This window comes from Lonchura striata, chromosome 8 (assembly GCF_046129695.1).
Source record: "Lonchura striata isolate bLonStr1 chromosome 8, bLonStr1.mat, whole genome shotgun sequence".
In the NCBI taxonomy this organism is placed as follows: domain Eukaryota; kingdom Metazoa; phylum Chordata; class Aves; order Passeriformes; family Estrildidae; genus Lonchura; species Lonchura striata.
In genome coordinates this window covers 7,004,047-7,031,026 of record NC_134610.1, presented here as the reverse complement: position 1 = coordinate 7,031,026, position 26,980 = coordinate 7,004,047, and the positions used below count along the sequence as shown (strand labels likewise).

Sequence of the window (26,980 nt, the reverse complement as noted above, 5' to 3'; positions counted from 1 at the left end):
AACTTGTTGGCCATGAGTCCTATTTTTAAAATTCATTTAAATTAATGAAGTAGCTTAAAGGTTTGTTTGTGCAGTGGGCTTCAAGGACTCTTGAAGCCATGAAATCATGCTCATGAGTACTTTTTTCACTGGTTTTAGTGATTTTGTAGATGATGACTGGGGCTCTCAGGCTCTGTAAGTTGCTTTCTTGCAAAAAGAACCAAAAAACAAAAAAACCCCAGAAAAACCCAAAAACTATTTCTTAATCTCTCGTCAGCATGCTGACATTCCAAAATGGTATTTTCAGTGAGAAAATGCTATTTTGGGCATGTGGTTTTAATGCAGCAGCAAGACGAAGGTTATTAATATTCCCTGTCCTTTGACTGTAAATGGCTGTAAAAATGTACACTTCTTTTGCCTGTTCAAGGTCAGGAACATTTCTGATTTTCTGAAGTTCACTGAAGTCCTGTTCCTAGTCCTAACATTCATTCAGTTTATTTAAAGATAATGTTGGTTTGTGATTATCTTCTTAAATGTATTGCCTGGAGTGTTTCTAATCAGTAAACAGTGTATGTACTTTAAGGATTTCAACACATAAGGATTTTTCCTTACGGATTTTTTTCTGATCCTTTTTCCCCTTATCGGTTGTGTTCTTTCCTTTTCTACCCTTTCCTTCCTAAAATATCACAGTAAGCAAACAGCATGAAAGGAAGAACATCAGGTGGTTTCATTGTTGTAGGACTAAACTACAGCAAGTGATGTGCTAGGCAGAAAATTTGAAACACTTCAGAGTGCTCTGTGAAAGCACAGACCCACATGGGGGAATTAAAGTGGGATGCCACCCAAATTGTTTCTAAGTGGGGGAATATATTTTTAAAAGCGAAGGCAAGCTGCTTGCTCAAGATGAAAATTTACTTGTTTTTATGGCACCTTATCAGAGACTGCTTTCCCTTCCTTCAACTTTCATCCCACCACCTCCTGCCAATTTGTACTACATGCACATGCACAAAAGCAAACATGCCTTCCCTACCTAAAAAAACCCCAAACCTGCAGTATTTATACTCTTAGTCTCCTTCAGTCCATCTGTCCTGCTGCTTCTGTTGTGACCCAGTGTTGTTTTGCTTTTCTCACTTCATGGGATTACATCCCAAATTGCCACTTCAGGCACACTTCACGGTGCCACATCAGCTGTAGAGGGGTGGTGAGCGAGAAGACACAGTGACATCTGTCAGCTAGAAGAAGAGAATAGGTTGGCAGAAACATTGCTGAAAATAAAATTGAGCAGCAGTAGGAACAGCAAAACTAAGACTCCATCATACAGTTAAGGGAAATTGTTTCATGCATTTATTTTCTATATTAAGAAATGTAAATTATAAAATGTGCAGTTAGCAAAAGTGTGCATAAATCTGTTATAGTTGCATGATTTTTTTCAGCTACCTCTTCTTCCTGGGGAGCCTGTGAGGTGTGTAGGGAATATATAGAGCTTCAACCAGTTGGACGCCCTCACCTAGACCTAGGACTTGCAGATCTGAGTATTACCAGCTTTGCTCACATGCTTCTGCTCCTTCCAGGATGTTCTATCAGCTTTTTTATCAGACTTCTTACACCTTTTATTGGACTGTTCACAACTGTATGAGGAAAGTTTGCTTTAATATTAACAAAAATGTTTTGAGGTGGCTTCAAATTTATGACTTGACCTATTGAAATGAATGTTCTTCTTTTGTTTCTGTGATCCACTCAGGCAGGATACAACCCTTGGCGCCCTAAGCAGGTGTGGATTCAGCCTTAGGTTGTTCTGCTGTCTGACCTCTGCTTTATGTGTTTAACATGGTCAGTGGCTGAACAGCAGCTGCTTCAACTGCTTCTGAACACTGAGTTTTGTTTAGCTGTATGGATGGTTTAATGATAATAGAGTATATTTCCTAAGTGTATTGGTTAATTAATTGCAGTGTCAGTACTGGAGTCAAATGTGTGTGGTACAAAGGCACCTGACAGCGGTATGAGCAGACATTGTGTCTAAATGCAACTAATCTTATCAGAAATCAGGCTTCTTTTCCTCTTCTCTGATCCTTTCTTATCTTCTACCAACAGAGCATGTGACTGTTCTTTGATTTCACTTGCCTGCATTAAGTAGGAGGCCGTAACTAAGTTGTTAGTGCTGTGGTTTGAAAGAAGAAAAGGTAGATTGAGCCTCCAAAAGGACTGAGGGAAGCCAGCATCTCATAATCACAGCACAGATTGCACTGTTTCACAGCACAGACTGGCCAAATGGGGTGGGACAGCTGCTGGGGTATTCCCACAGGAATAAACAACTGCAATACCAGGAAATCCATTAATTTGCATTTGGTTAGGGTATAGTGCACATCTGTTTAGGCAATACAGCTGCAGTAGGAGACTGTGGTTAACATCAGCCTGGAATTCTAGTTTGTATATACTGGAAGTTCGTCTGGCTTAAACTCTTTAAAATGTAGCACTCCCAGTTTGGACTCATTACTCCTAGAAAAGAGGTTTTAGAGGATTGCCTATCCCTTTTAGGACATATTGCATCAGTTTCTGCATGAAGCCTGACTCGTGGCATCCCTTATAGAGGAGGTCTGGGATAGGACAGGTGTTTTAACTCACTCTGTGTTTGCTGGCTGTAGCTCTGGTGTGCTGGCAGCCCACTGGCTTCACACTTGAATTATTGTCAGCTATTAGGTTAGCACGCCCTTGGTAAGAACAGAGGAGGTTCATATCTTGGTGTTTGTCCTTGGCTGGTCTGTAACAACTTGTTCTGCAGAATCAAACAGTTGCAAACAGAAGGGTGGCTTGCCCTCTAAAGGAAACAATCTGGAAAATAGATCAGGCAGGGTGGCATGAGTGCATCCAAATACCTGCTGTTAGTGTCTGGGTGGATATATGTAAGAGGAGAATGAGAGCTGGCTGTGACTGAAGGTTTAGGAGGCTGATGAAACAAGGCAGTTTAAAACCAGCTTTAAATTTTAAAACAGAACTTGGGTAGATTGACATTCATTGACAATACCTGTTACTAAAGGCTGGGTTTTACTCAATCCTAGTCTTTACTACTGCATAGTCAGAGCAATTAGTCTGTAAAATTTCATTATAAATTGTGAGCAGAGGGTACCACAGAGCTGGTACCATGGATTTAGCACTGATGGGCTTGTCCCAGATGCCTTTTCTTTTATTAAGCACTACTATGCCTCCTTTTCAGCTTTTGCTGCTGTTAAAAGAAAAACAGGGTTTTTTTCCAAAATTGAGGATTGTGTCTAATTGTTAACTAGTATTTGACCATTACTGAGTAACTCACAATTTTGGGGCCTCTCCTTTCAACCTGTGCCTGTATTTCCCAGCCCTTGGTTCTTATAGCTAAGCTTTTGCTATGACATGAGGCACCTGGTATGCAGCTCTAGTTCATACAGTTATTCCTAGAATAATTTCTGAAGTGTAAGAGGCCAGAAATTGGCCCTTGCACGTTTGGCACTGGAATACAGGCCTTTTCCTAGTAGTGGCAATACTATTTTTACTGAGCCACATGGTACAAAAATACATATACACTGTTTACTAGTCATGATGTGTAAGGTTGCTTATGTTTGAGTTTATAACTAATAATTTAAGATGCTGTTTTTATGGATGCAAAAGCTTTGCTTCTGCTTTGGCTACAGACAATTAAGGTTTTAGAACTGTGTAGCTACTGATGAATGGTGCATTCAACTGATGAAGAGTTTAATCCTGAATATCCTGATTTAATTCTGAGTATCCTGAGGATAGTGGTGTTCCAAGCTTACCCTAAGTACCATTTCTAATAGAGGTACAGATTGGACAGAGACTATCAAGCTGTGTATATGAACATATTTATAAAAAGACTTTGCTTAATCTCTTGTAGATGATTAATTCTCCTTGTTAAAAAGTGAAGAGGAATATGTGGATATGTGTCACCAAAATCTGGTCACATGAAGATGAACTGTTTGTACTCTATTTTAAGCATTAAAAAAAAAAAGAGGTAAAATCTTAAAATGCTGAGAAATGTGTGGTTTGCAGCCTTGACATACAGATCACTTTAATTAGGGTACTTATCCAAGATGATTCTTGGTAATGTGAAGCTTCTTTTGTAGCGATGACATCAGAATGGTAATGTTATCCTCTCTACCTAGTGACTTGACCAGCTGTTGGACAGGATTTATTAAATACAGAACAGAAAAAAATGTGCTTCTGAAGAAGCTATATAATAATACATTTAGTATTTTGAAATTATACCTGGATAAATGGGTATAAGGTTCCTTTTTCAATGAAATATGTGAATAATTTCTGTTCAGGGTAGGGACAATTGAGTTGTAAATTGAGTATGTTTTTCACAGAAGCTGTAACTAGACTGTTTAAAAACAACCCCAAACACCTGCCTACTACCCCGCATAATTTTGTTTTGGTTGTGGTGGGATTTTGGCTGGTTAGAGTTGAATTTGAGAAAGAACATGACAAAGATGCTGTTTATTAGAGGTGTTCTTGCCTCATGTATCCTTTCATCCTGTTTTTCACACTTGGTGTTTAGTTTTTGTACATTAACTGCTCTGACTAAGTCAGGAGGAGTTATCTTCCTAACAGTTTCACAAACTCACAACTAAAGCATCCAATTTCCAGAGGGTGCTGGAATTATTTCAAGAGATGTCTTAGAGTGGAACCACATCTTTCCAAAGTTTAAAAAAGGGGTGGGGAGTGGGTAAAAAAAAAAACCTGTCATTCTTTAGAGGCACAAACAAACATCGGTGTCCATATCCTCTTTAGAGATCTGCATTTGGATACAAGACTAGGAAAAAGCCTTAGTAATTAACAAGATTATCTCTTTTGTAAGATTTATAAGATGTGCAGAAGAATAAGGTAAATATACTACCACCTGAAATGTTGGGATGTCTTACTTGGTATGAGCAGAGAAATAACTTGTCAGTCAAGATCCATCAGTGATTATCATAGACAAATGTGTGTTTATAGCTTCAGCTCTTGCTCAGTTCAGCTATTAATTTCCTGTCAAAACAAAAATACATGGAGACATTTCTGTGCTGCTGTCTTTATGCATTCCACATCACCCCTTGATATCCTCTGTCCACTGTCCACTTAGGTACCAAACAATGACTCATTATAGGAATGTGGTAATCATTAACTGGGGAATAGTTGTGTTGCAGTCCTTGACAGGTGTCAGATCTGGGATTAAATTTATACCAAAGTCAGTGTAGCTGCCCATGGGAGTGCTGGGATTCTGCTGTGCACTTTATAAACCTCCATGGCCACCAGCAGGGCTGTGAAGTTAATTAGTTAAGTACATGTTGTTGGGAGCTCATCAAGTTGCTTCAGGAAAAAATAAGGCTTGTTGGTGATATTTGGGTTTGGGGGTTTGTGTTTGTTTGTTGAAATAGTGGGGGCCATTCTTCCATCTGTCATTGAATTTTTGTCCTTTCTTATGACACAAGTTTAACATTTACTGTCTGCCTTCTTAGAGTTTTAAGTGGATTTAAGATTAATTTTTCTGTTGATAAATAGAACACAAAAGTCAACATCTCTTTAAGAAGATCATTCTTGTAGTTCAGTGTCATTACACTCTTACATGGTCTTTCTTTCTGTTCTAGAACTATAAACAGAAGGCTGTGAAATACTTGCATTTTTAATTGCTGTTTTTAATGTTAATTATGTTCAGAGGTGATTTTTTTCCATTATCAAATAGTCATAAAAAATCATTAGCACTCATCTGTTAAAATATGGTGGTGATAGGTTTACTTTCTTATTCAGTGTTTTCTGCTTCACAAACATGATAATTGAGGAAGAAATATTGACTGTTTAACCATAGATCTTATTGCTGTAGAGGATGTTGTCAGTGCTTACTTGAAATTAAGTCACTGAGGAAGTTTATCTGGAACATTTTAGGGGTTTTTTTAAGTTGTGATATTGCTTTACACTATGGCATTTTCTATATTTTATCTCACCCAATATTGCAAAAGAATAGTAAAACTTTCAGGTTTTAATGAAGTAACATTATTCTATTATTCATTCAGATCAAAAGTATCTCAAGACTATAGTTAAAAAACAGTAAGAAGTAAAACTTCTCCCTACCATTTCTTGGAAAATTAACTGAAATTTATGTAGAGCAGCATTAAACAGAGTCCTTAATTTTCTCTGTTGAGACTGTTCATTTTCTTTCCTGAGATATTTTCAGTGTGAAAAAAGCCAGTTTGAGGGCTTTATGATGTTTTTCACTGTACTTGCAATTAATTTCTCTGCCCCATTCCTCCTTAAGCAAAAGATGGCTGCAGATGTCTCTATCAGCAGTGTGAGTGCACAGGACAGTGTCTGGCTTGCCTGCTTTTAGTTTAAGTAATGTGCCTTCAGTTCTACAGTTTAATCAGTGATGTGCAATGTGCACACTCGTCACATAGAAGGTAAGTGCTCCAAAGGTATTTCTGTCCTGCTGCACAACTCCTGGTTCAACTAGAAGCAGAAGATCTACAGGGAATTTTAACTAGCAGGGATCTGAGTAATTATCCTATTAAAACAGAGCAACATCTGCATTATTTGTGCAAGCAGAGAATGGAAGGAAACATTATGTTCTCTAATCCTTTCCAGGAGCATTATGAAGTTAAAAGAATAACAATTTACCAAATCTGTGTTCTAACATGATAGGTTACACTTAATTACCTTTTAATTACCCCTCTTCTAGTTAGACTTTAAGCTAAGGACCCTTCTTCTAACTCTCATCACAGACCATTTCTTGCTTTTGGATTCATTGTGCAACTGAGTTTACTTCGAAAAGGTAGTCCTATTGTATCTTGAAGGCCTTTATTACAATTCCTTTTCCCTTGTGTATGAAAAGCTCTGAGGATATTATATATATATATATATATATATATATATATATATATATATATATAGTTTATATATAAAAGACATGTTGCTGCATTCAGAAGTTTGTGTTTTCAATTTAGTTGCAAAGAGCACGCTCGTTGGAGTGTGTTTGATGGCTGAGGAGTAGCTGTGCACAGCAGAGGCCACACAGGAGCAGGACATTATTCCAGCCTCCCAACTGCTAGCAGTGGAAGCCAGGAGAGTATATTGGCTTAAATAATGTAGATTTCTTCTTTCCTCTTTACCCCTGAGGGAGTCTGATTTCCTGATCACCTATCTAGCCATATGCTGTAGCTCTTGCCAGGAGCTCTGAGCAGTGTCACTGCCAGCTAAAATTACTTGTTTTCTGAGAAGTGAATTACATTGAGAATTGTCTTCAATTGCCACACTGGCAGCATCGCGAAGTTTTGTGTACACACACACAAATAAATATGTTACAGCAGCCTTACTTTGAAATACAGCTTAGAAACCTCTTCAGGCAGGGAATTTGATCCAGATCCTGTGAGGTGTTCCCCACCTGCTCGGGCACATCACTCCTGCTTTGTTGTCTTTCCAGTGCTTTTCTCAGCCTCTTTTTGCTCTGGCGGCCACAGTACAATGATGAGACATGCAAATTAAGCATTTACAAAACAAGCATCTTGTCTGCTTCTGGTTTGTACCAGTTAGAGGGAACACCTAGAGTGGGTAGTAAAAACTTGAGGTGTGCTAACTCTGCTTTTTTCTCTTCTCTTGCAACAGGATGGAACTGAAATACGGATATGTGTTGACAAAGGAGTTGGAATAAGACTGAGTCCTGCTCTGTGATATTTATATACCTGGACCATGTACTTGCTGTTTGGCTTCTTGCTTTAGGAACCTTTGTAGTAACTGTGTGAATCTGTTGGGAATCATGGCATTCTCTCCATGGAAGCTGTCCTCTCAGAAACTAGGCTTTTTTCTGGTGACTTTTGGTTTTATTTGGGGAATGATGCTTCTGCATTTTACTATTCAGCAACAAACACAACACGAGAGCAGTTCAGTTCTGCGTGAGCAAATTTTAGATCTCAGCAAAAGATACATCAAAGCATTAGCTGAAGAAAATAAAAATGTAGTTGATGGGCCTTATGTTGGGACAGTGACAGCATATGGTAAGTGTGTTCTCTGGATTATTTGATAATCTGATTAAGTCTTTTTCCTCAATTGCCCAAATATTTTGCTTCATAATGCCGCTCAATTAGCAGTACTTTACCCTGTGCATTTTCTGTATAAATGGAGAAAATGGCCTTCCCTTTTAAGTGGGATAAACTCTACATTTCCAGTCACTTGAAAATGAAGCTGTCTGCTAATTTTTATTATGTCTCTCTAGTAGCTCTATCTAGTATGCTTTAGGTTATTTGTTAGAACTCAGTTTAAAGAAAAACTTTTTTTGTGTTTTTAAGAAAGTTGGGAGGCTTTTCAGTTTTCATTTCAGTGATCTAAGAAATTCCTTGTGGTAAAACTTGTTTTAGTTTAAAATGGAGACCTACTATTTTTTTCTTCTTTCCCATTTCACTTCTTTGTTCAGTCAATTTACTTAATGTTTAAGTTTATTTATCTGGTATAATCCTAAATTAACTTTAAGTATATCCTGTTTGCCTCAGGGCAGAAAACTCCGTGAATTTTAGTGCTTTGTTTGGCAGTTGTTTTTAATGCTTACTCTCTTCCAGTTTGTACATGAGAGTTCAGGTTTTGTGCATGTGTCAGACAAAGGAATCAGAAAAGAACAAAGCGTATTACCTGAAAATATTACTAAAAAAAAATATAACCAAATTTCAGGTTAGGTGTGATTCCTTTTCAATCTGTTAAGATCACATAATACACCTTACTTGTTTAGCAGTTTTTAGACTTATTTTCTTTCCTACTTACCTATGCACTTCCAGACTGTCTGGAAAACTAAGTAGTCAATTAGATTTGCTAGCAGTTAAATTTCTCCATTGCTTAAATAGCAGCCTGTCCTTATTCTGGAACTCCAGATTTGTGGCTGCATGTTGAGCTATTCTGGAGCTGTAGCCTTACAAAGTATCACAAGCAAAACAGAGTGGTATAGATCAATATTTGGGTTGAGGATTTCTGAGCCAGTAGAGATCCTTAGAGGTTTGTGTGATTATGCTCAAAACAAAACTTTATCTGCTGTATAGCCATTACCAGTGTCCTGTTACTGTGCAGGGGTGTGATGGTGGATGAACTGAGAAAGAAAATAGACAACAAAACCCAAACAGTCTGGCGCCAGATATTGAAGGTAACTGGATTAAAATGGGTACAGGATATCCATAAGCAAAGTTCCCCCTGCAGCTTGTTGCCTGTGGCATTAATTTCCTGTTCCAAATCCTGCTGGGGAATAAGTTGACTTGTCTCCAAACACTGGTCAAGTTCCTAAGGAGAAGTTAAACTGCATTTGGAAGTGGGTGAAATAACTTTGTGTCACTTCTGTGAAGGGAAAGCCAAGGTTTGTGTTACAATTTCAAGTCCATGGCTGAGAAGATTTTTAAGATTAAAGACTTAAATTTTAAGTTTAGCCCAGTGTTTTCAACAGAGTAGTTTGGAAAGATGGAAAATAATGGTGATGCAGTTATTGAAAATATTTTAGGGAAAAGCACTGTGGTGAGTGAATTAGACCGTATTAAATAATAGCATATGAAACTAGGTAGGGTAATTACTTAATAAGTTAATTTGTCTTGTTTGGCATACCAAATGACTTGCTGCTAGCAAATAATCAGGTTAGCTCTTCATAAATAAACACATTAATGACTGATGTTAATAATAATTGGTAGAGGTTTCTTCAATGTTCTGTGAAAATTAATGCTCTTGCTTATTTAGCCTTTTTATTTTTCTTAATGTCATCCTCTGATTGCTTTAAGTGAGCACAGTTGTGATTCCTATGTTCAAGAATAAATTAAATGTTTGCTGCATTTGGCTGCTTTTACCTACCTGAAAGGTTTTCAGTCATTCCTTAATTGTGGTTGCACAGCTTGTTTACTTTCTCACTTTTTCTTTCTGCCATGTATTCACCTGTCAGGTAGGTGGCTCAAACATTTTCCTTTTAAAAGTTGTAGTTCAGATATACACAGTGAATATTAGATTTTTCTTTATAGCAGTAAATGGTTATTTTACAAAAATTCTGTGAATCTGTGCTTCTGACTTCCCCTTCTCAAACTAACCTCCATTTCCCTTTTTGTTCTGACAAGATGTCTCTCATATCAGTATCTTGGTATCAGAACTAAAAAATTATAAATTTAAATAAACATCTTTTGTCTTTATTATCTGTGTATGCTTTTATGTAGGCTACATTTCTTCCTCACTGTTTCCTGAATTATTTTCACTACTGTTCTTCCTTCTCTACCACAGTTTTGTTCATGTTAAATCCAGAGTTTCCTTTTCTTCTGCATACTGTGCCATTAAATAACTTCTGGACCCCTTTTAAAATAGTCCAGATGTGTGGACTGCTGCTTCAGATTCCACCTTCTGGTCTTTACAGGAGAAAGGAAATGACAGTTATAAGGAGAAAGGCTTTCTTTATGGCACCATGGAATAAATATGATTCTCCTTTTGCTTGGAGAAAACAATTATATGCTTTCTAAAATAATAGCATTTTCTTATTTAGTCTCTCATTTGCACAAGAATTGAGATAGTCATGGGAAAACAAAAAAAAAAGCATGGAATAAATGTGGCAAAACTACAACTGCTGTAGAGACAGTAGAATGTCTTCAGATGTATGCAAAAGTTTTCTGTTATAGATCAGAATATTATTTGATTCTAAAGTTGTGAAAACCAGAATACATTATACCAAAACACGTGCAATTATTTTCTGTAATTAAATGGAAAAATAATATAATTTCCTCGTACCAAATTCTTCATTCTTTACAAGGGTAAATGAATAAAAAATAATAGTTTCATCTTCTTTGGCTTCTTGCCATTATAATTATACAGTTTTGTGTGATAGTGATCTAGTTTTCACTTCTTGCCCTCAGTTCTTTTAACTTGTCAAAGTGTCTTGTGTTCCTTCAAGGAATCTGAACAAAATAAAAGCCAAGGGAAAAAATATCAGGGATCTCTTTCCATGTTGTCATTTGATATGCAAATTCCTGCTATTGTTCATTGCCTTCCATGCCAAGGAAGCCCTGTGTCATACCAAACAGAGACAATCACCAGCAGATTGGAGACATTTTTGGTGATTTTTGGTGCTTTCTGACTACAAAGAAAAGAAAGGTTGAACTTAATTTTTTTTTAGAAATTATTATCTATTTTTAATTTCCTAGTGCAGAAGCTGTTGTACAGGCTTAAAGCTGTCCTTTTTGGGAAGGGGATTTTTGTTCCCAGGTGACTGAGTAGCAACAGTCTGTTCCTCTGATAGTGCTTGAATATGGATTTAGGTTTAGACTCATTATTATTTAAGCAGCTTCTTATTACTTGAGCCATTGCAAAGCAAGCATTTTTCTCTTCCCGTAAAGGCTCACATTTCACCTTGAATGTGGATATCTATGAGTAGCACTGTGCTTCATAAAATATACAGGCTGACAAGTGCCATGGCCAAGGAAACTTGGATCTCAGGCTGAACAAAGTAATGAACATGTGTGCATAGAGCTGCTAATGGCAAAGATTTGCACAGAGAAAGTGTGTGTATGTATGTATGTGTATATATATATGTATATCCAGTCTCATCCTTGAATCTTGAATCTATTTTTTGATCTGTCTGGCAAGTGTGCACTGCATTGTTAAGCAGTTTAACATTTCATTTTCATTTGCAGATTTGAAAAAGACACTTGCTGTTCTGTTGGATAATATCTTGCAGCGCATTGGGAAGTTGGAGTCCAAGGTGGAAAATCTTGTACTTAATGGAACAGGAGCAAACTCGACCAACAATACCACCACTTCTGCTCCCAGCTTAGGAGCAGCTGAAAAGCTTAATGTAGCAGGTGTGTATGGTAACTACTAAAATTATTTATAAACTGTTTAATCTGAACCTTTTCTCTCTTGAGCATAACATGATTTTTCAGTTAGATATTTGAAATGTCTTAGAAAACAAAATTCAAAGTCTAGCCTTTATCAGTGATAAACTGAAGTCCAAGCTCAGTGGAAGATTTTTTTTTTTGTGATAACTTGAGCACATTAGAATATCAAAATCTCTGCTAATGGGAATACTTCACACATTTATAGTAGATGTTTCATGCTTTAAATGGTTGCATAGAATGATGAAACTGGGGAGATCTTTTCTCTAAATTTCAGTTGGTGTCAATCTCCTCTGCCATTCTACCATATCCACTTTATTGGTTATTAACTGAAAGAAAACATTTATTATATTTGTTGGTGATTAAAAATGTCTTTCCCTACAGTGTTTAAAGGCTCTTAGGATTAGACACAGAGAGATCACCTACCTGGTACATTCAGTTAAAATAAAAACATGTTTTGAGATGGCATTTGAAGTCATTAATTTTGTCTTCAATGAATGGACTGTTTTGTTCTGCCACCAGGTTGAAAGAGATACTGGCAGTCCTGACTCATAGGAAAGTCTGAGTCTAAGTCAAATGATCTTTGCAGTCCCAAAAAAGAACAGAGCAGAAGAGTTTAGGCAAATTGGTAAATAAGTTGATAACTGTGCTCCTATGTCTTGTCTGTCTTTGGGTTTCCTGCAAAAATAAGTATTTCTGTTGAGAAGGTGTTACTTGCTGAAATTCTCAAAATAGAGAAGCAAATGCAGCCTTTGGTAGGGAAATGCCACTGGAACAAGTCTGGGAAAGCAGATTTGCAAGTGATAGCCTGATGACAGTGTGGCAGCAGAGCTGCTCTCAGCTGCTCAGTCCTAACTGCATTTCTCTGTACCAGGGTGCTGAAGTGATGTTATCTCTTGGTCAGACACACCTTTCCCTCCCCCCTTCTGCCTTGCCTCGGCAGAATTGAAGGCAGATCAGGAACAAGGTGAAGAGGTGCAGCACCTGCAGGGCTCTGGCAGGCTCTGCCACCTTCTTGCCACAAGGCATCCAGCACAAGATCTTGGTTGGAAAAACTTCCACTGAGATGGAAAGTGAATGAGTACAGCACTGTTAGAGTTTCTGGGCCATATATAAAATGAAAAACATCCCTGTATGTTTTCTTTATTAGCTGGACAAAAGAGCTGTTATTTCCTTAGATTGGCAGATAATTGGAACATGTATATTCATGTTGTTGCTTTTAAATTTATAGGCAAAGGTTCGTTGTTCTTATGTGAAAAGGAAACATGTTTCATCAGTTCTTAGGATGATTTGAATGTTATTTATTATTCTTGGAGTGGGCTAGATTCACAGTTTTGGTATTCAGGAGCAACATTGAAGGAGCTTGGTAAGAGTTTTCCATTTGAAATGTTTTCATTGCTTTGCCTGATGCTTGCTCTGTGGCAAAGAGCACAATTCCTCTCATCAGAGCCACTGGTTTTTACCTCTGACTCTTGGTACGCTGATTTTAAAATGTCTGAGGCAACCATTAAACAGTAGCAACAGGAAAAACCTTTAGGTAGAAGTTCCTTAAGGTTCAATTAAAGTATTGTGCTGATGACTGGAAAATGTCACTGCTCGGGTACCTCTGGACTGAATAGTACCTTGGGTTAGAGTACAGCTTGAACCTAACCCCCGTGTTAAGTGCCTGCTCTTCATCCATTTGAAGCAGTCAATGGCAATTACTCAGATCAGAGGCAGTCAAATGGAAATGAAAAACTTGTCTCTACTTCTTCCTTCATGGCAGTTTCCTGACAGCACACTCTGAAATCCATATGATTCCAGCATAATTGGAATATAAGTATCTTCTCTGTTAGGAAGGAATTGTTCAGAAAATGAGCTAGGTGAGGACATTGTGACAATACCAATGTTTGTTTTGTCTGTAATATTTCAATTATATCCCTTTTATGTTGTGTTAGAGCAATTGAGGTAATGTGAAAATTGTGGTGAAGGCATTTTGTTACCCAACAGTTTGTCATTTTGTTGGAGTTGAAAGAGGTATGTGTAGAAATACAGATGATACTTTTCTTTATAACATTCAGCTCTTACACTATGAAATGATCACAACAAGGATGTTAGGATTACCCATCCTCTCTTTACCAGTTGTAATATTTTAATGCTGACTTTAGACAAATTCATGTTAGCAATTGTTAATAATTTTGGTCTTTCTGTCTGGACCACACTATGCTCCACATAGTGTTTGTGGAACATCTGATTAACACAATGTTTAATAATTGTGGTAATCTTTTTTAAAGGCTTCTTGAGTTTTTCAGGGTTTGTTTTTTTGGGGTTTTTTTGCCTCAAGAGTTGCTGCTTAAAGCTCTGCAGTAAATTAAGTGATTTATAGCCTTATTTGTCAGTGAAACAGTGCAATGTCGTTAGCAGACTTTCTTATCAGCATTTCTTCTTCTGAGGCATCTCTGCAAGCATAGACGTTAATAAATAGAAAAGCTTATTTTTCTTTGTTTTAAGCCATACTCAACAAAACAAAACATAGTCTTGACTGTGTAAAGCAAGGTGGGCTACAAAATCTGGGGGAGTCCAGTGTTGGGCCAGGACATGTGGAAACCTGGAGTTTATAATTCACTGTAATTTACTTCCTGAAGGAATGAGCAATAACTTCTCTGAAGAAGCCTGACAGCAGAAGAAAAAGGAAGCATTGGCATTGAAAATAATCAAGCTGTTTAGCAGTTTGGAAAAAATACCTATCTTTGTTTTGAGTTATGAAACAAAGTTTTTTTCTTTTTAAGTTGTTCCACAACGTCTATCAAGTGTGGTGTAGAACTGAGGCAGCAGTGGTGAAATCTGCCATGGAAATATCACTCTGTGGTGGTGTGGAGTTTTTGGTAGATAAAAGGACTTGAAGAAAATCCATCTGGATTAGACTTCTTCATGATAAGAAAGTGATAATGGTAGTATAAATTATTGAGGATTTAGCAAAGACTGTAACTTAACTGTCTCTGAAGTAGGTGAACTCAAACTTTCTTTTGATTCAATCTTGAGTTTTGATCACAGGGCTGGAACACCTCTCCTAATGAAGACAGGCTGAGAGACTGGAGAAGGGATGGCTCTGGGGAGAACTTAGAGCCCTTCCAGCACCTAAAGGGGGCTACAAGAGAGCTGGGGAGGGACTTCTCACAAGGTCATGGAGAGATGGCACAAGAGCAAATGACCTTAAGCTGAAGGAGGGCACGTTTAGATTAGCTGTTAAGAAGAAATTTGAATGTTGAGATCTGCACAAGTTGTCCATAGAGACTGTGGACTCCCCATCCCTGGAAGTGTTCAAGGCCAGGTTGGATGAGGCTTGGAGTAACCTGGTCTAGTGGAAGGTGTCCCTGCCCATGGCAGGGGATTGGAACAAGACTGTCTTTAAGGTCCTTTCCAACCCCAACCAGTCTCTGATTTTGTGACTCTCAATCTAATTGCTGTGTATATGTACACTGTAGTGTGTATTCATACCCTCACTGTGTTTAGCTTTAGTGTGGTCCTGCACCTGGTTCTCCCTCTGAAGTTAGTTTAAGGGAAGCCTAAGAGCAAAATGGTTTTTTTCTCTTTTTGGTTGTATGAAAGGATAGTAGAACATAAGCTCTTAATAGCATATATATCTTTAATCCTAGAGGAGTTGAGGATGGGACTTGTGCTAGAGCATGAGGTTGCACAGAATATGTTGAAAAGCAAAGCTGTGAGCACATGGGGAGCTTGAGTTGAAGTTTAAGTGTTACTTTCCCTTCCCCCCCCCACCCTTTTTAGATCCATGTATAAAACTGCAAGCATATTTTGCTTTTTCTTCTTCCTTCCACAAAACCATCAAACAATCTGGTGGTTTGGATATTGACAATATTCAACTGCTTTTTCAGAACCTCCATGTTGTTCATGAAAGAGTGAATTGTTAATATAGATGCTTCTAAAGCTTTGGTTGATTAGTTTTGAGAGCAATAAAGCCATCTTTCCTTCTCTCTTTTTTCTATTTATCTATCCTGTATGTGAAAAGCTTCTGAGATATTTGATAGCCATCCTTTTTGCATCTGTGGGGAGTAATATATTCCCATACACACAGGAAAGTATTAATCTAAACTTTGAGTGTCTAGGAGATAAGAGTTCTCACCAGCCTTTAAAACAGGAAACTTAGAAGCACTGCCACAAGTGACACCATAAGTAGATTTAAAGTTGCTGTGGTAGAGGTGATTAAACAGAAATGGGGAAATACAAAACCATGGCACTTTGAAGCAGAGTTTGTCTACAGGGCTGCTATTGTTGTAGCTGCATCTTTGGTTCCATGTGACAGGCACAGGATCGGTTTGGTTTAGGCAATTTAGTTTTTAACAGTTGTGCTTTTCTAAGACAATGATAAAAGAAATCCTTGATCTTTGTGGGACAGAATTGCACTGTCATGATTCATCAGATAGGGAAATCTGCAGAAACATGATCAGAGAATCAGTCCTCTGTTTTCTTCATGTGATAGTTTTGGTAAGCAGTGGGAGTAGGGTTAGGATGTTGTGTTGTGTGATAGGTTTCTTTAGAGGTGGTCATTGCTCTTTCTGTGCTTTTTCAGTGACAAGCTAAATTTTTGATAATCTTGACCATCTAACACCCCAGATATAATAATAGTACTGAAAACTCTGCCAGACTGGTTGTTTACAAAACATTCTTTTGCCTTGGAAAGTGCTGCTTTGAGAGATTTTAATTGTGTCTTTGATCCCACAAAATTGAGCAAGTGCAGGTCTGTGTTAAATCCTCCTCAGCCTTCCCCTTGTACACAGCTGGAGGTGTACAGGGTGCTTGGAGGACCCTTGCTAAGCCTAAGGACAGCCAGGCTCGGGTTGCTGCATGTCACAGTGCACAGTGAGGGAGGACATTTCTTGTCTATCTGTTCAAAGCTTCCATAGCTTTTCTGCCTTGTGCATTAACTTGTTCTGCTGTGTTGGCTGTTCAGTTCCCTTTTAGCAACTTCAGTTTTAACATCTTTCAAGTCACTCATTAAGATGCAGACTTCAGTGTATACTTGTCATTTAAGACATGATGGCTTGGATGCCTGTCAGATATCTGGCATCCTTCGTGAATTTGTAGCAAGGCAGGCTGACAAGTCAGCTTTGGCAATGCTACAAGAATGCTTTTTTTTATAATGTTACTATGGTGAGAAGGACCTTTGTCGTGGTATTTCCATGTCCTTATTCCTGAGGACTTGGGGCTGCCACGCTGATGCCTTTTAGGTTGGGGGGAAAGACTCAGGTAACCTCAGGATCAGTGAATTTGTTTCCATGGCTCTCTGACGAATTTTGTTACTCAGCCTTGTTGGGTTTAGCAGTCTGAAACCACAGTTCCACATAGTCCTGTACTTGCAGAGATTAAAAAAGCTAAGATACTGCATATTGTTTTAAATTCCAAAGCTGCTTTCCTGTGTTGAGAGGACTGGAGTAGGCTTTTCTTCAGTCAGCATGGTGTCATGCCTTGGAGCACAAACTGACTGTGCCCACAGGGCACCAGTGTGTACCAGCTGTAGCAGGGTCTGGGACTGCATTGGCTCTGATAGTCAAGATAGCAGCTTCCTGGAGGTGATATTTTGCTTTGACTCATGTTTACTGTGCCTTACTCGTATTCTTTTTCCACACTGTATATGTGTATTTATTAAGATTTCCCCCCCTCCCACAGAAGCAGGTATGTGGATCTGGGGAGTTTTTTGTGCCCTCAAACCTGGCTGTCACAGCACAGTGTGGTGTGTGCAGAAGACCACTGGTAAATATTTTCCACTGCAGTGCAAGGCTGTATTAGTAATGCTGAAGGGGCTCTTAGTGGTCCCCTGGGCTGCATTTTGATTAACCACTTGACTACTACTTGAATTCTCCTAACACTGCATTGATTTCAGTAGTGCTAATGGAACACAGCAGCACAGCTTGTGTGAGGATGGACTAGAGGTAGAAAAGTTAATTTTCTTTAAATCATACGAACACTTTGCTACAGAAGTTTCGAAAATGTTGGTAGAAAGCATTTTGTGCTCTGCATTTAAAATCTTGAAACCTTTAGCTCATTTGATTGAATATGTTGTTAGTGCTTTCAGCTCACACTGCAGATTCTCTCTTTAAAGAAATCTTACCAGCTGGAGATGAAAAATGTGGATTGAATTGAGAATGTGTTAATTAGTTGGAGAAGGAAAAGAAGACCTTACACAAACTAAACCAGCCTTAACTAGAGTCTGTGTCTAACCACAGATAACAGATTTCAGGACTGAAATAGAAACAAGAGGGCCGTTTCATGAATTAAAGTAAGAATAGTACTTATATTTAATGATTAAAACCAGAAGGAGAACAGAGATAAAATTGGTGAATATTTGATCAGATGTGATTACTCTGACCTTATAACACTAGGGAGGTTCTGCATTGTATGAGATCTGCTGATGGGAACACTTTTGACTTGAGCTATTATCTGTGCTGTATATCATCAAAAATACTTTAATATGCACTAGTCTGAAAATCAGAGTTTAAGCCTCAAGGTTCCAAAGTACATAATTTTTAGTGTCGTGTTAAATTCTTAATACATTTCTATTCTCAGAAGAACACCAAGCTGGTCTTTAGCAGAGTAGCTAGGCTGCTGGTGTCAGCTTGCAGTTTCAGCTGTATTGCAGCCTTTTAATTTGCTTTAACCAATATTGTTATTTTAAAACTCTTGTGACAAACAGAGCACCTATCAAACAGCACTCACTGCTGAGTGGCTAATTATAACTCTTATTCAGAGTACTGTCTTAGTGGAATATTTCTAGACTTCCTAACTGTCTGATGGAGATAAATTGAAACAGAGTTTTTTAGCCTATTACAAAGCACATTATTTGAAGGACGTGCGATGTAGGAAAGGGAGGAAATATGCATGTAGCTCTTACTATTGCTCATTTTTACTGTTTTATTAAAGAGCAACTTGAAAGCAAACAAAAATCAGCTCCTTACCACAGACTGTGCTTTTAGCTGCATCATTCTCAACGTGGGTGTTATAAACCTTTACTATTACAAATAAAACCTGTGGAGTTTAAATGCAGGAGGCAATGAAGAGCTGCATCTGTGAGCTGGTGTTTAGGTGCTGAAGGCCTGGGGCTTTAGCAGGTGCAGTGCTCATGGCAAGCAACAAGAGAGAAGCTTCTTTTCCAGGGCAGGGTTGGTGGCTCAGCTCAGATCTGCCTCGGCGTTGATGCTGACGTGCCAGACTTTGCACTGAAACAACTGAGGATTGTTCACAAGTTCAGGTTCACCTGCTGTGCTCTAACGATGTCTGCTGCAAAGCTGTACATCATCTGTGAAGGGAACATATGGCTCCTTTCTAAACATGAGGATGGAGTTTGGTAGTTGTATTTTAAATATCCCAGGACCTCACAAACAGTATTTAAAGAGGTTTTCTTTTAAATCTGCAGTTGGTCGGTGTTTTATCAGTATTTTTATTTTTTTCTCAGGATTATCTGTACCGACTGCATGCTTTTAGGTTTATAATGTGCTATGCTCATGTTTTTAGTTTGTTAATACATTGACTTTTAATTTAACATCATACGAGATAAATGTTTAATAATTATGTCTTTTCATAGCAGCAGTCAAGAGGAGAAAAGCTATGCATGAATTCAAAACCAGGTGTGTGTAAAACATAAATTAATATAATGGCTCACACAAAGTTTAGGAGAAGAAAGTGTGTTTATTAACTGCTGTTGTTTTGTACTAACTTGACAGCTGTATTTATAACTTTTTATGGCTGTAAGTTCTAAGTTTTGCCTGGGAAAAGAGATTTCAGAGCTTGCATATTACATTACATATATCCTAATTAAGGGTAAAAGTTCTTGTGGTTTCTCAAATACTATTTTCTAACAAAAGTAATGTCTGGTTTAATGTAGTTTTCCCCTTCAGGAAAGATTTTGCTAACAGCATAATACATCTATCCAGACTTTTTAACAAGAATCCTGATGAGATACTAGGCTTTGGAGTTTTATCTCCAAATGATGAAAACCTCCTAAGTCTTGACTTGTATGTTAATGCTTGCTTTTCATGCTTTGGAAGATCCTGATGTGTAGATTGGTATCCCCAGGGTTCCACTTCTTCATCTCCCTTGTCTTTATGATCACACTCAGAAGTGTGAATTGCTGGTCTCTGGTTGAGCTTGGTTTCAGCTGCTCATGGCAAACACAAGATTTGTTCACCTCTGGATTCCTATTTAAGGAGAGACAGCTATGAGGTGTTCCCAGCAAGCTCAAACACACCTCCATGCTGAGTTCAGATGAGCAGCAAGAGGAGCAGAAATGTAATTCTTCATACAGGGTCTGATCATTAAGAAAAAAAATTGCGAGGGATGATTCTCAACCCAGAACTCCCACTGCCAGTGGCCAAGAAGAAAGGGTATGATCAGAGCAAGTAGTACTTCACTGGAACTGTCAGGATTATTCACTGGTGAATTCAGAGCTCTGCACTGAATTCTCAGGCTTATGTGTGGAGACTAGCACTGACTTGCCCATTTCTGCAGGCAGTTGTTGCTTTGGACAGCAGTCCTTGATGTAGATGTGTTTCCAGTCTGACTGCATCAGCTGGCTCCCAGTTCGTGGGCACAGAGGAAAGACTGCTTCTCTAGGGAATACTCAGATGGAACAGAGTTACATTTCTCTGTTCCTTCTCCTGTTCTTTCACATTCATTTCCCTTGTATGCACACATTGCAACTTTTTTTTTTCTGCTTTGGATAGTAGTTTTATGCAAATTGTTTCATGGGACTGTTTGTATTTAAGTTATATAGAATTTCCTTCACAGGGCTATTACCTGATTAATAGCTGAGAATGAAGCAAATGAAAGCTGATGTACATATTTGGGATATAGATCCATGGTAAGGCTGAATGAGAAGATGGGGGTGGGAAGCTGGTGATTGTGTGAAGCCTCTCCTCTGTCTGTGGGCTGTGGTGGAGAAAAACGTGAATATTTTTGAGGAAGGTGGGTCCTAGAAGTGTTTACTGTTGCTGGCAAAAAGGAGGAAAGATGTCAGATACTCTTGGTAATACTCCCAGCCACATTAATATTTCAGCATGGTTAGAGGTGATAAAGGTGGGCATTAGTGTTCCATGTTCCCTGTACAGATTAGCCTGGAGAGATCCATGCTCTGTTTGTGTGTAACCCATCCCAGTGGAAGAACAATAGTGGGACTGCTCTGAAAAAGCCTTAGTGCAGCTGGCCACAGGGGAGACCAGAAGCCTGAGAAAGTCTGTAGCTTGTGCTGAGAAAAATGTCTCTCTCTTCCTTTTTCCATTTTGGAATGGTCAGGAGCAGGGAGGGCTGGGAGGGTTTGTGCTTGGGAAGTCTCTGTGTGGCACTGCCACGGCTGATGGGACCTGTGGCAGTGTGGGGCTGGTGCAGTGTGTGACTGTTGGCAGAGGGGTTTTATTCTTGCAGATAGATCTTACAAATACAGGGATCCTGTAAAACTTGTGAGTAATGAACAGCAGCAAAGGTCTTTGCCTCAACAAAAACACACTGGGATGCAGAGAAGGTGTTCACACATGACAGAAGCAAACATGTAAACTGCAGTTCTGTGTTTACCAAAAATCAGGCTGTTGTCTGGATTTTGAGGTTTTTTCCTCCATCTTTTCTTTCTTTAACAGGCCGTGAGATTCCCATTAAAATGAAATATGGTCTAAGTGATAGACTTGGCACTGTGTGCTGTAAAATAAGGAATTACAGCTTGTGCTTATGTATTACTCTGTACTTAATAGGTCTTAAGTAGAAGAGAGGATTTGCTTGACTAACCTTCTGAAGAGGAAAGCCATCATATGATAGCATAATTAACTTGAGATAGAAGACTTTTTTTTTTTTTTAATGACAAAATTCATGGCTCATTCTTGTTGGCAAGCTATACCCAGGCATTCAGTATTTTCCACCCTAAATTTAGTATGATGCTGAAAGTTAAACTTTCCCTATGGTTGAGCTGCATCTCTGATGTTGTACCAGACATTTCAGAGGCCTTTTTTTGTTTGAGGAAGATCTTGACATTGACATGCCTTGCGTAAAACTGTTATTTTGCATTCAGACTTATGACTTAGGAGGAAAAAAAAAAACCCACACGAGCCCTTTTAGACCATAAAGGTCTTCTAATGGAATTTTACTATTATTGAAAATTACCATGTAGTAACCATGACTTTTTATTACTGTTTGATCTCATGTACTGATTCTGGTGTGATGCAAGTGGAAGGTCTGATTCCTGAACTGCAGTAAAGCAAAATGTCCTATTATTATGTAGCTCTACTGACTGAATTGAGAATCTGCTTTAAATTGCTGCTATCTGTATGCATGCTCTGCATGTTCTTCTTCAGAGCAGAAATCGGAGCCTTAGATGTCGGTGGTCTGGTCTGCAAGAATCCCACATGGATAAGAGGATAGGCAGATTATTTTGAAAGTGCTTATTGATTTGAAATTACAAAGTCATTGTACAAACTGCTTTGCTTCAGTGCTGTTGTCACTGGCAGTGCAGCTCAGTTTGTCAAATCTCTCCTGCTGCAGAGACTGACAAAAAAGTAGGGACTTCCTTCCTTCTTTCCCTATCAAGTTAATTTTGCAATTCTTGGCTCACATTTCAAATTTTATCTTTAAAAGAAGCTATTTGCAAAAAAAAAATTGGAAAATAGATAGATCAGGTCGTGGGTCTTGCATATAACAATATAATGCAACATTTTAACTTTTACCCACAGATTTTTGTCACTATTCTATTGTAATACTGCAACCTTCTTTTTGTATTTTCTTCTGGGCTCTCTAATTAACATATTCTGGATGAAATTGGTGCACAGTTGCTGCCACAGTATAAAGTGTTCCCAGGTTGATGGCTGGCTGACTTTAATGATCTTGATTCTTGCCTGTAGAAAAAGCCAGAAATGATGTAGGTATAATTTAGATAACTGTGGGATGAACTACCTAAATTGAAAACCTCCTCCACTGCCTTTGGCAGGAATCTCTCCACCATGGTAATAATTTTTTCTTGCCTTAAAGGCCTGCATTAGAGGGTTCTTCTAAGAAAGTCCCTTGGTGCTGAAGGGATGATGTCCTTTAAAACCACTGCTTTTTCCTTGGCTCATGGGCTAGAAATCCTGCTCTTTATTACAGTCTTTAATGTGTTTCAATAATCTAGAATGAAAAAAATATTAAAATGGGCAAAAAAAGAAGAAAAAATACCTTAGGAGACCATAGGAAATATTTCTTGTGAGATGTGATGTAGTGCTACTCAGTTGTTAAATTAGATCATATTGCAACATTTATTAATTGGGTCATATATCTGGTGCCAAGTTTCGGATCATGGGTATTTGATCAAGTGATAGCAGAGCTTGAAAAACTAATTTTATGTTTAAGAGATATATACATCCCATAAATGTTTGACAAATGAAAACAAATTGTTGCAATTCAGTAGTCTCAAGCACACTTTGATTAGGAAATTATTTTCTTCTTGTTATTTTCAGTATGGATTAGCTTCATTTTTGAGTCTTCATAGATTGATTTTTGTAATTCAGCATTTTCACTTCCAGTCAGAGTTGAAATCTATGCAACCATTTTCTCATGTGGTCAAAAAGGAGTACATTGAGTTTTAATGTTGTAACAAATATAACCCAGTAGGACCCTTCAGTCAGTCTGGACTGTGGATTCATGAAAATAAAAGGCAGGATTCATCAGGATATCTGCCAGAACTGTGAAATGAAGCTGTTATGGTATGTGTTTCTTTTTAGATCTCATAAATGGAGCCCAGGAACAGTGTGAATTGCCTCCTATGGATGGTTTTCCTCACTGTGAAGGGAAAATAAAGGTAAGTGAACTGGTTTTAATCTTATGTGCATTCTATTAAAAATAGAACATATATTGCAAGAGGTCACTGTTCAGTAGTGAAGTAAGCAAGAAAAACTGAGTCAAAAAATAGGATATTTAGGACTGTATGTCACTGCAGCATTGCTCTCCTCAAGCCTTTAATACTAGTGCTGCAGAGAAATAAAGTGGTATCCTCTTCAGACAGCAAAACCTGCCATATTAAAATGCTATATTATTTACTGAAAAGCCTATCTTTTCATTCAGAAACTACTCCTTTTGGAAAAGCCTTGATTTCTTCCCCATGATGAGTAATTTGGGGCACCCCTGTCCCAGGACTGTGATTCTGTGGGTACCTCACTCCAGCCCCTTTTCCAGCATGATGTTTCTTTGCACTTCTTTCATCTCTTTGCCCACAGGTCTGTGTGGTTCCACTATTCCCCTTTTCCCTTGAAAACATTCTGGCTCTTCTGCTCACAAGTGACCAGTGCCTAAGTGTGCAGCCAGAATTCTGGGATTCACAGTGCATTTCTACATAAGTCCTGTATTTTACTAATAATGCAGTTGGAAAGCCTAAATATTACAACCCATCAGACTTTAGCTGGAAAAGAAGAAAGAAAAAGGCAACAAAAGCAAAGAAACAAACTCCAACAAACTTGCAGAGATGGAGGTTTTAAAGGGGTTTCTTTTTTCCCTCCAAGATCTATTTATTACTGTGAATGCCCCATCCCTAAAAGTTCAAGACCAGGTTGGAAGGGGCTCAGAGCAACCTGGTCTAATGGAAGCTGCCCCTGCCCATGGCAGGTGTATTGGAATGAGATGATCTTTAAGCTCTCTTCCAACCCAAAGTATTCTGTGATTCTATGATTAGTGGTGGACAACAGTAAAATTTCTGCTTGCTTAAATACTCAAGTATGTATGAAATTAAAAGCCTCTACATTTTGAATCTCTGGTCTGTGTTTTGATCTGTTTTGGCAAACAGGCTGCATAGTAACTATGTAATAAATTATTTGAATATTGAAATATGAACTGAAATTAATTATTTGCTTCTGCAGAAATGGCAGATTTCAGTCTTGGTAACTGAAATGATATGTGAAATTCTAGAAGGGAGCATGTCATGGTGGGAAACACACAATGCATTCAACTCCAGCCACAGCCAAATGTCTGGATCCCAGTTTAATTCTCCTTTTGATATTTGTCTCTGCTGGCCTGGCTGCCAGTTTGTATAAGCTGTGCTCACATCTGCTGTGCTGTTGCTTCCCCAGCATTACTGGAAGCATGGATACAGTGCCGCTAACCATTAATCAGTTCCTGGGTTGTTATTTGTGATATTTATAGTCACTTTGCCACTTCCTCCATTATTCCTGGGTGTGAAACAAAGCTATTTTGTTGTACTTGAGCCTAATAAACTTTTGTGTCTTTTGTTCTGCTGCAGTGGATGAAAGATATGTGGCGATCGGATCCCTGCTACGCGAGCTATGGTGTAGATGGGTCCACATGCTCCTTTTTTATTTACCTCAGTGAGGTCAGTCATCTTTTCATCTGCAGAAGGGGAACATAATATTGCCTTCATAGCTTTCTACCTCTCCCGAAAGAAATCATCATTTTGTTCAGAATAATTGGGTAAAGAGGAAAAAGTTATTAAAACTGAATTATTAAGTGTGTTGCTATTATTCATAAACTCTGTAGGGGTTTCTAGCCTGAAGAATCCTAATGTTTGTAACTGCAGTGATGTACGTAGCAGCTCTCCAGGGAAGCCACGTTGGATATCCTGTTAAACCTGCATGTGAAGTTCAGTCAGAGATCTTTGCCTTTAAACACTTTTTCTGTTGCTTTTAATGCAGCTGCTGAGGTACTACTAGGGAGGCATTTGGAATGGAAAATTTATAAAATGGTGCTAGATGGTCCATTTTCCTAAGCAGCATGGCCACTTCCTGCTCAGAATTGTGGAATCTGTAAGCAGGAACAAAACAAGAGAACCTGAACGTCACATTTTTGAGTGAAGTTGCAGCTATATTGGCTAAAGCCTTCGGTACCTGTCACAGCCTGATGTGTTTTGTACACAGCTGAGTAGGGCACTTGTCCTGGTGAGATTTTATTTCTATTTCCTGGGTGATAATTCTTTCCCAAGAATTAATTTTGTCAAGTAATTATCATGAGAGCTCTATTATTGGCTTGAAGTGTGCATGCACCAGAAATAGTCAGGTGTATTTGATCACTCAGCCTCTTCTTTCTTATAAATGAAATTTTGATAACTTATGGCAACTGATCTTAGAAGGAGTATTGATATCCAGTAGCTCACTGCTTGCAAAGAGCTGAAAGAGCCAATGTGGCTGCAGGATTGCAACTAATAATAATTTCGTAGCTTCTGTAGGATTGGGAGGGTTGGGCTGGGATTTTGAATTATATATCTGAGATTAAAACAGTAAGTCTGTTATAATAAATAATTCAGTTCTAATCAAAGCAGTTACTGTTGATTTACTCAGTTGACTGTCATTGAACTTCTGGGGGTGTTGCTTGAAGCAGCAGTAGTTAAATGCATATCCAAAACATTTATCTGAAGGCATAACAAAGGCTGGGTTGAATCACAGTTTTGACTCATTCCATTTCTAGCACCACGTGTTGATTTATTTATGGGCTGTGAAGCTGTGGAAGGAGAAGATACAGGACAACTATATTATTTATCTTGTTATTTATCATAGAGGCTAGAGATATGGTTTCATAATCATCTGAAGTTGATCTAAGGTTTCTACTAGGAGGTTTTGTTTTCGCATCAGAAGAGCTATGTTTGGTCATTAGTATTCTGTCAACCAGCAGGTGCTTCATGGTTTTAGTGCAGATATATCTTAAAAATGATGATGTATCTCAGCTGAACATGAGATTCTAATATTCTTCAATGACATTTATTATTTTGCCTTTCTGTTAAATCCCAAGTTTTTACGTGACAATCTTCCTTTATCATCAGTCTTGAAAAGTCAGTTGATGCTGTTAGGTCTTTCATAATTGATCTTTCATGGCCAGATGTGAACAGATTTTCAGAGGCCAAATGGTTATTTTTTCAAGGGTGTTGGGATTTGAATTTTTTCTTTAAGCAGCAATATTTAATTTGGTCAACTTTTCATTTCATGAAGGAATAAAAGTGCAATTAGCCTGTGGACATATTTGGTAACTTCAGAAAAAGGTATTTTTTTCTTTTTTTTTTTTACTTTTAGAGTATTTTCTTATGACAGAATGTAAAACTAATATTGGGTGAGCGTGTTATTAACCCTGAGTTTAAATTTGGCATTCTTAATCCTATGATTAATTTCATGATTAATGTCCAGCAGCAGAGGTTGAAAGCTTAAATGTTT

General features: G+C 38.2%; 1 protein-coding gene across 4 annotated transcripts in view; it reads left to right on the top strand.

Moving 5' to 3' along the window:
- MGAT5 (alpha-1,6-mannosylglycoprotein 6-beta-N-acetylglucosaminyltransferase) overlaps positions 1-26,980 on the top strand; it is a 111,062-nt gene that overhangs the window by 34,258 nt on the left and 49,824 nt on the right. For 3 of the 4 annotated variants that reach the window (XM_021548729.3, XM_021548731.3, XM_021548730.3), the window contains exons 2-5: positions 7,603-7,991; positions 11,628-11,795; positions 23,558-23,634; positions 25,066-25,155. In XM_021548729.3, coding sequence (XP_021404404.1) covers positions 7,754-7,991; positions 11,628-11,795; positions 23,558-23,634; positions 25,066-25,155 — 573 coding nt within the window. In that variant the 5' untranslated portion in view covers positions 7,603-7,753. Of the gene's footprint in view, positions 1-7,493; positions 7,516-7,602; positions 7,992-11,627; positions 11,796-23,557; positions 23,635-25,065; positions 25,156-26,980 lie in introns of those variants that run through there. The other variant, XM_077784919.1, reaches the window with a different exon arrangement.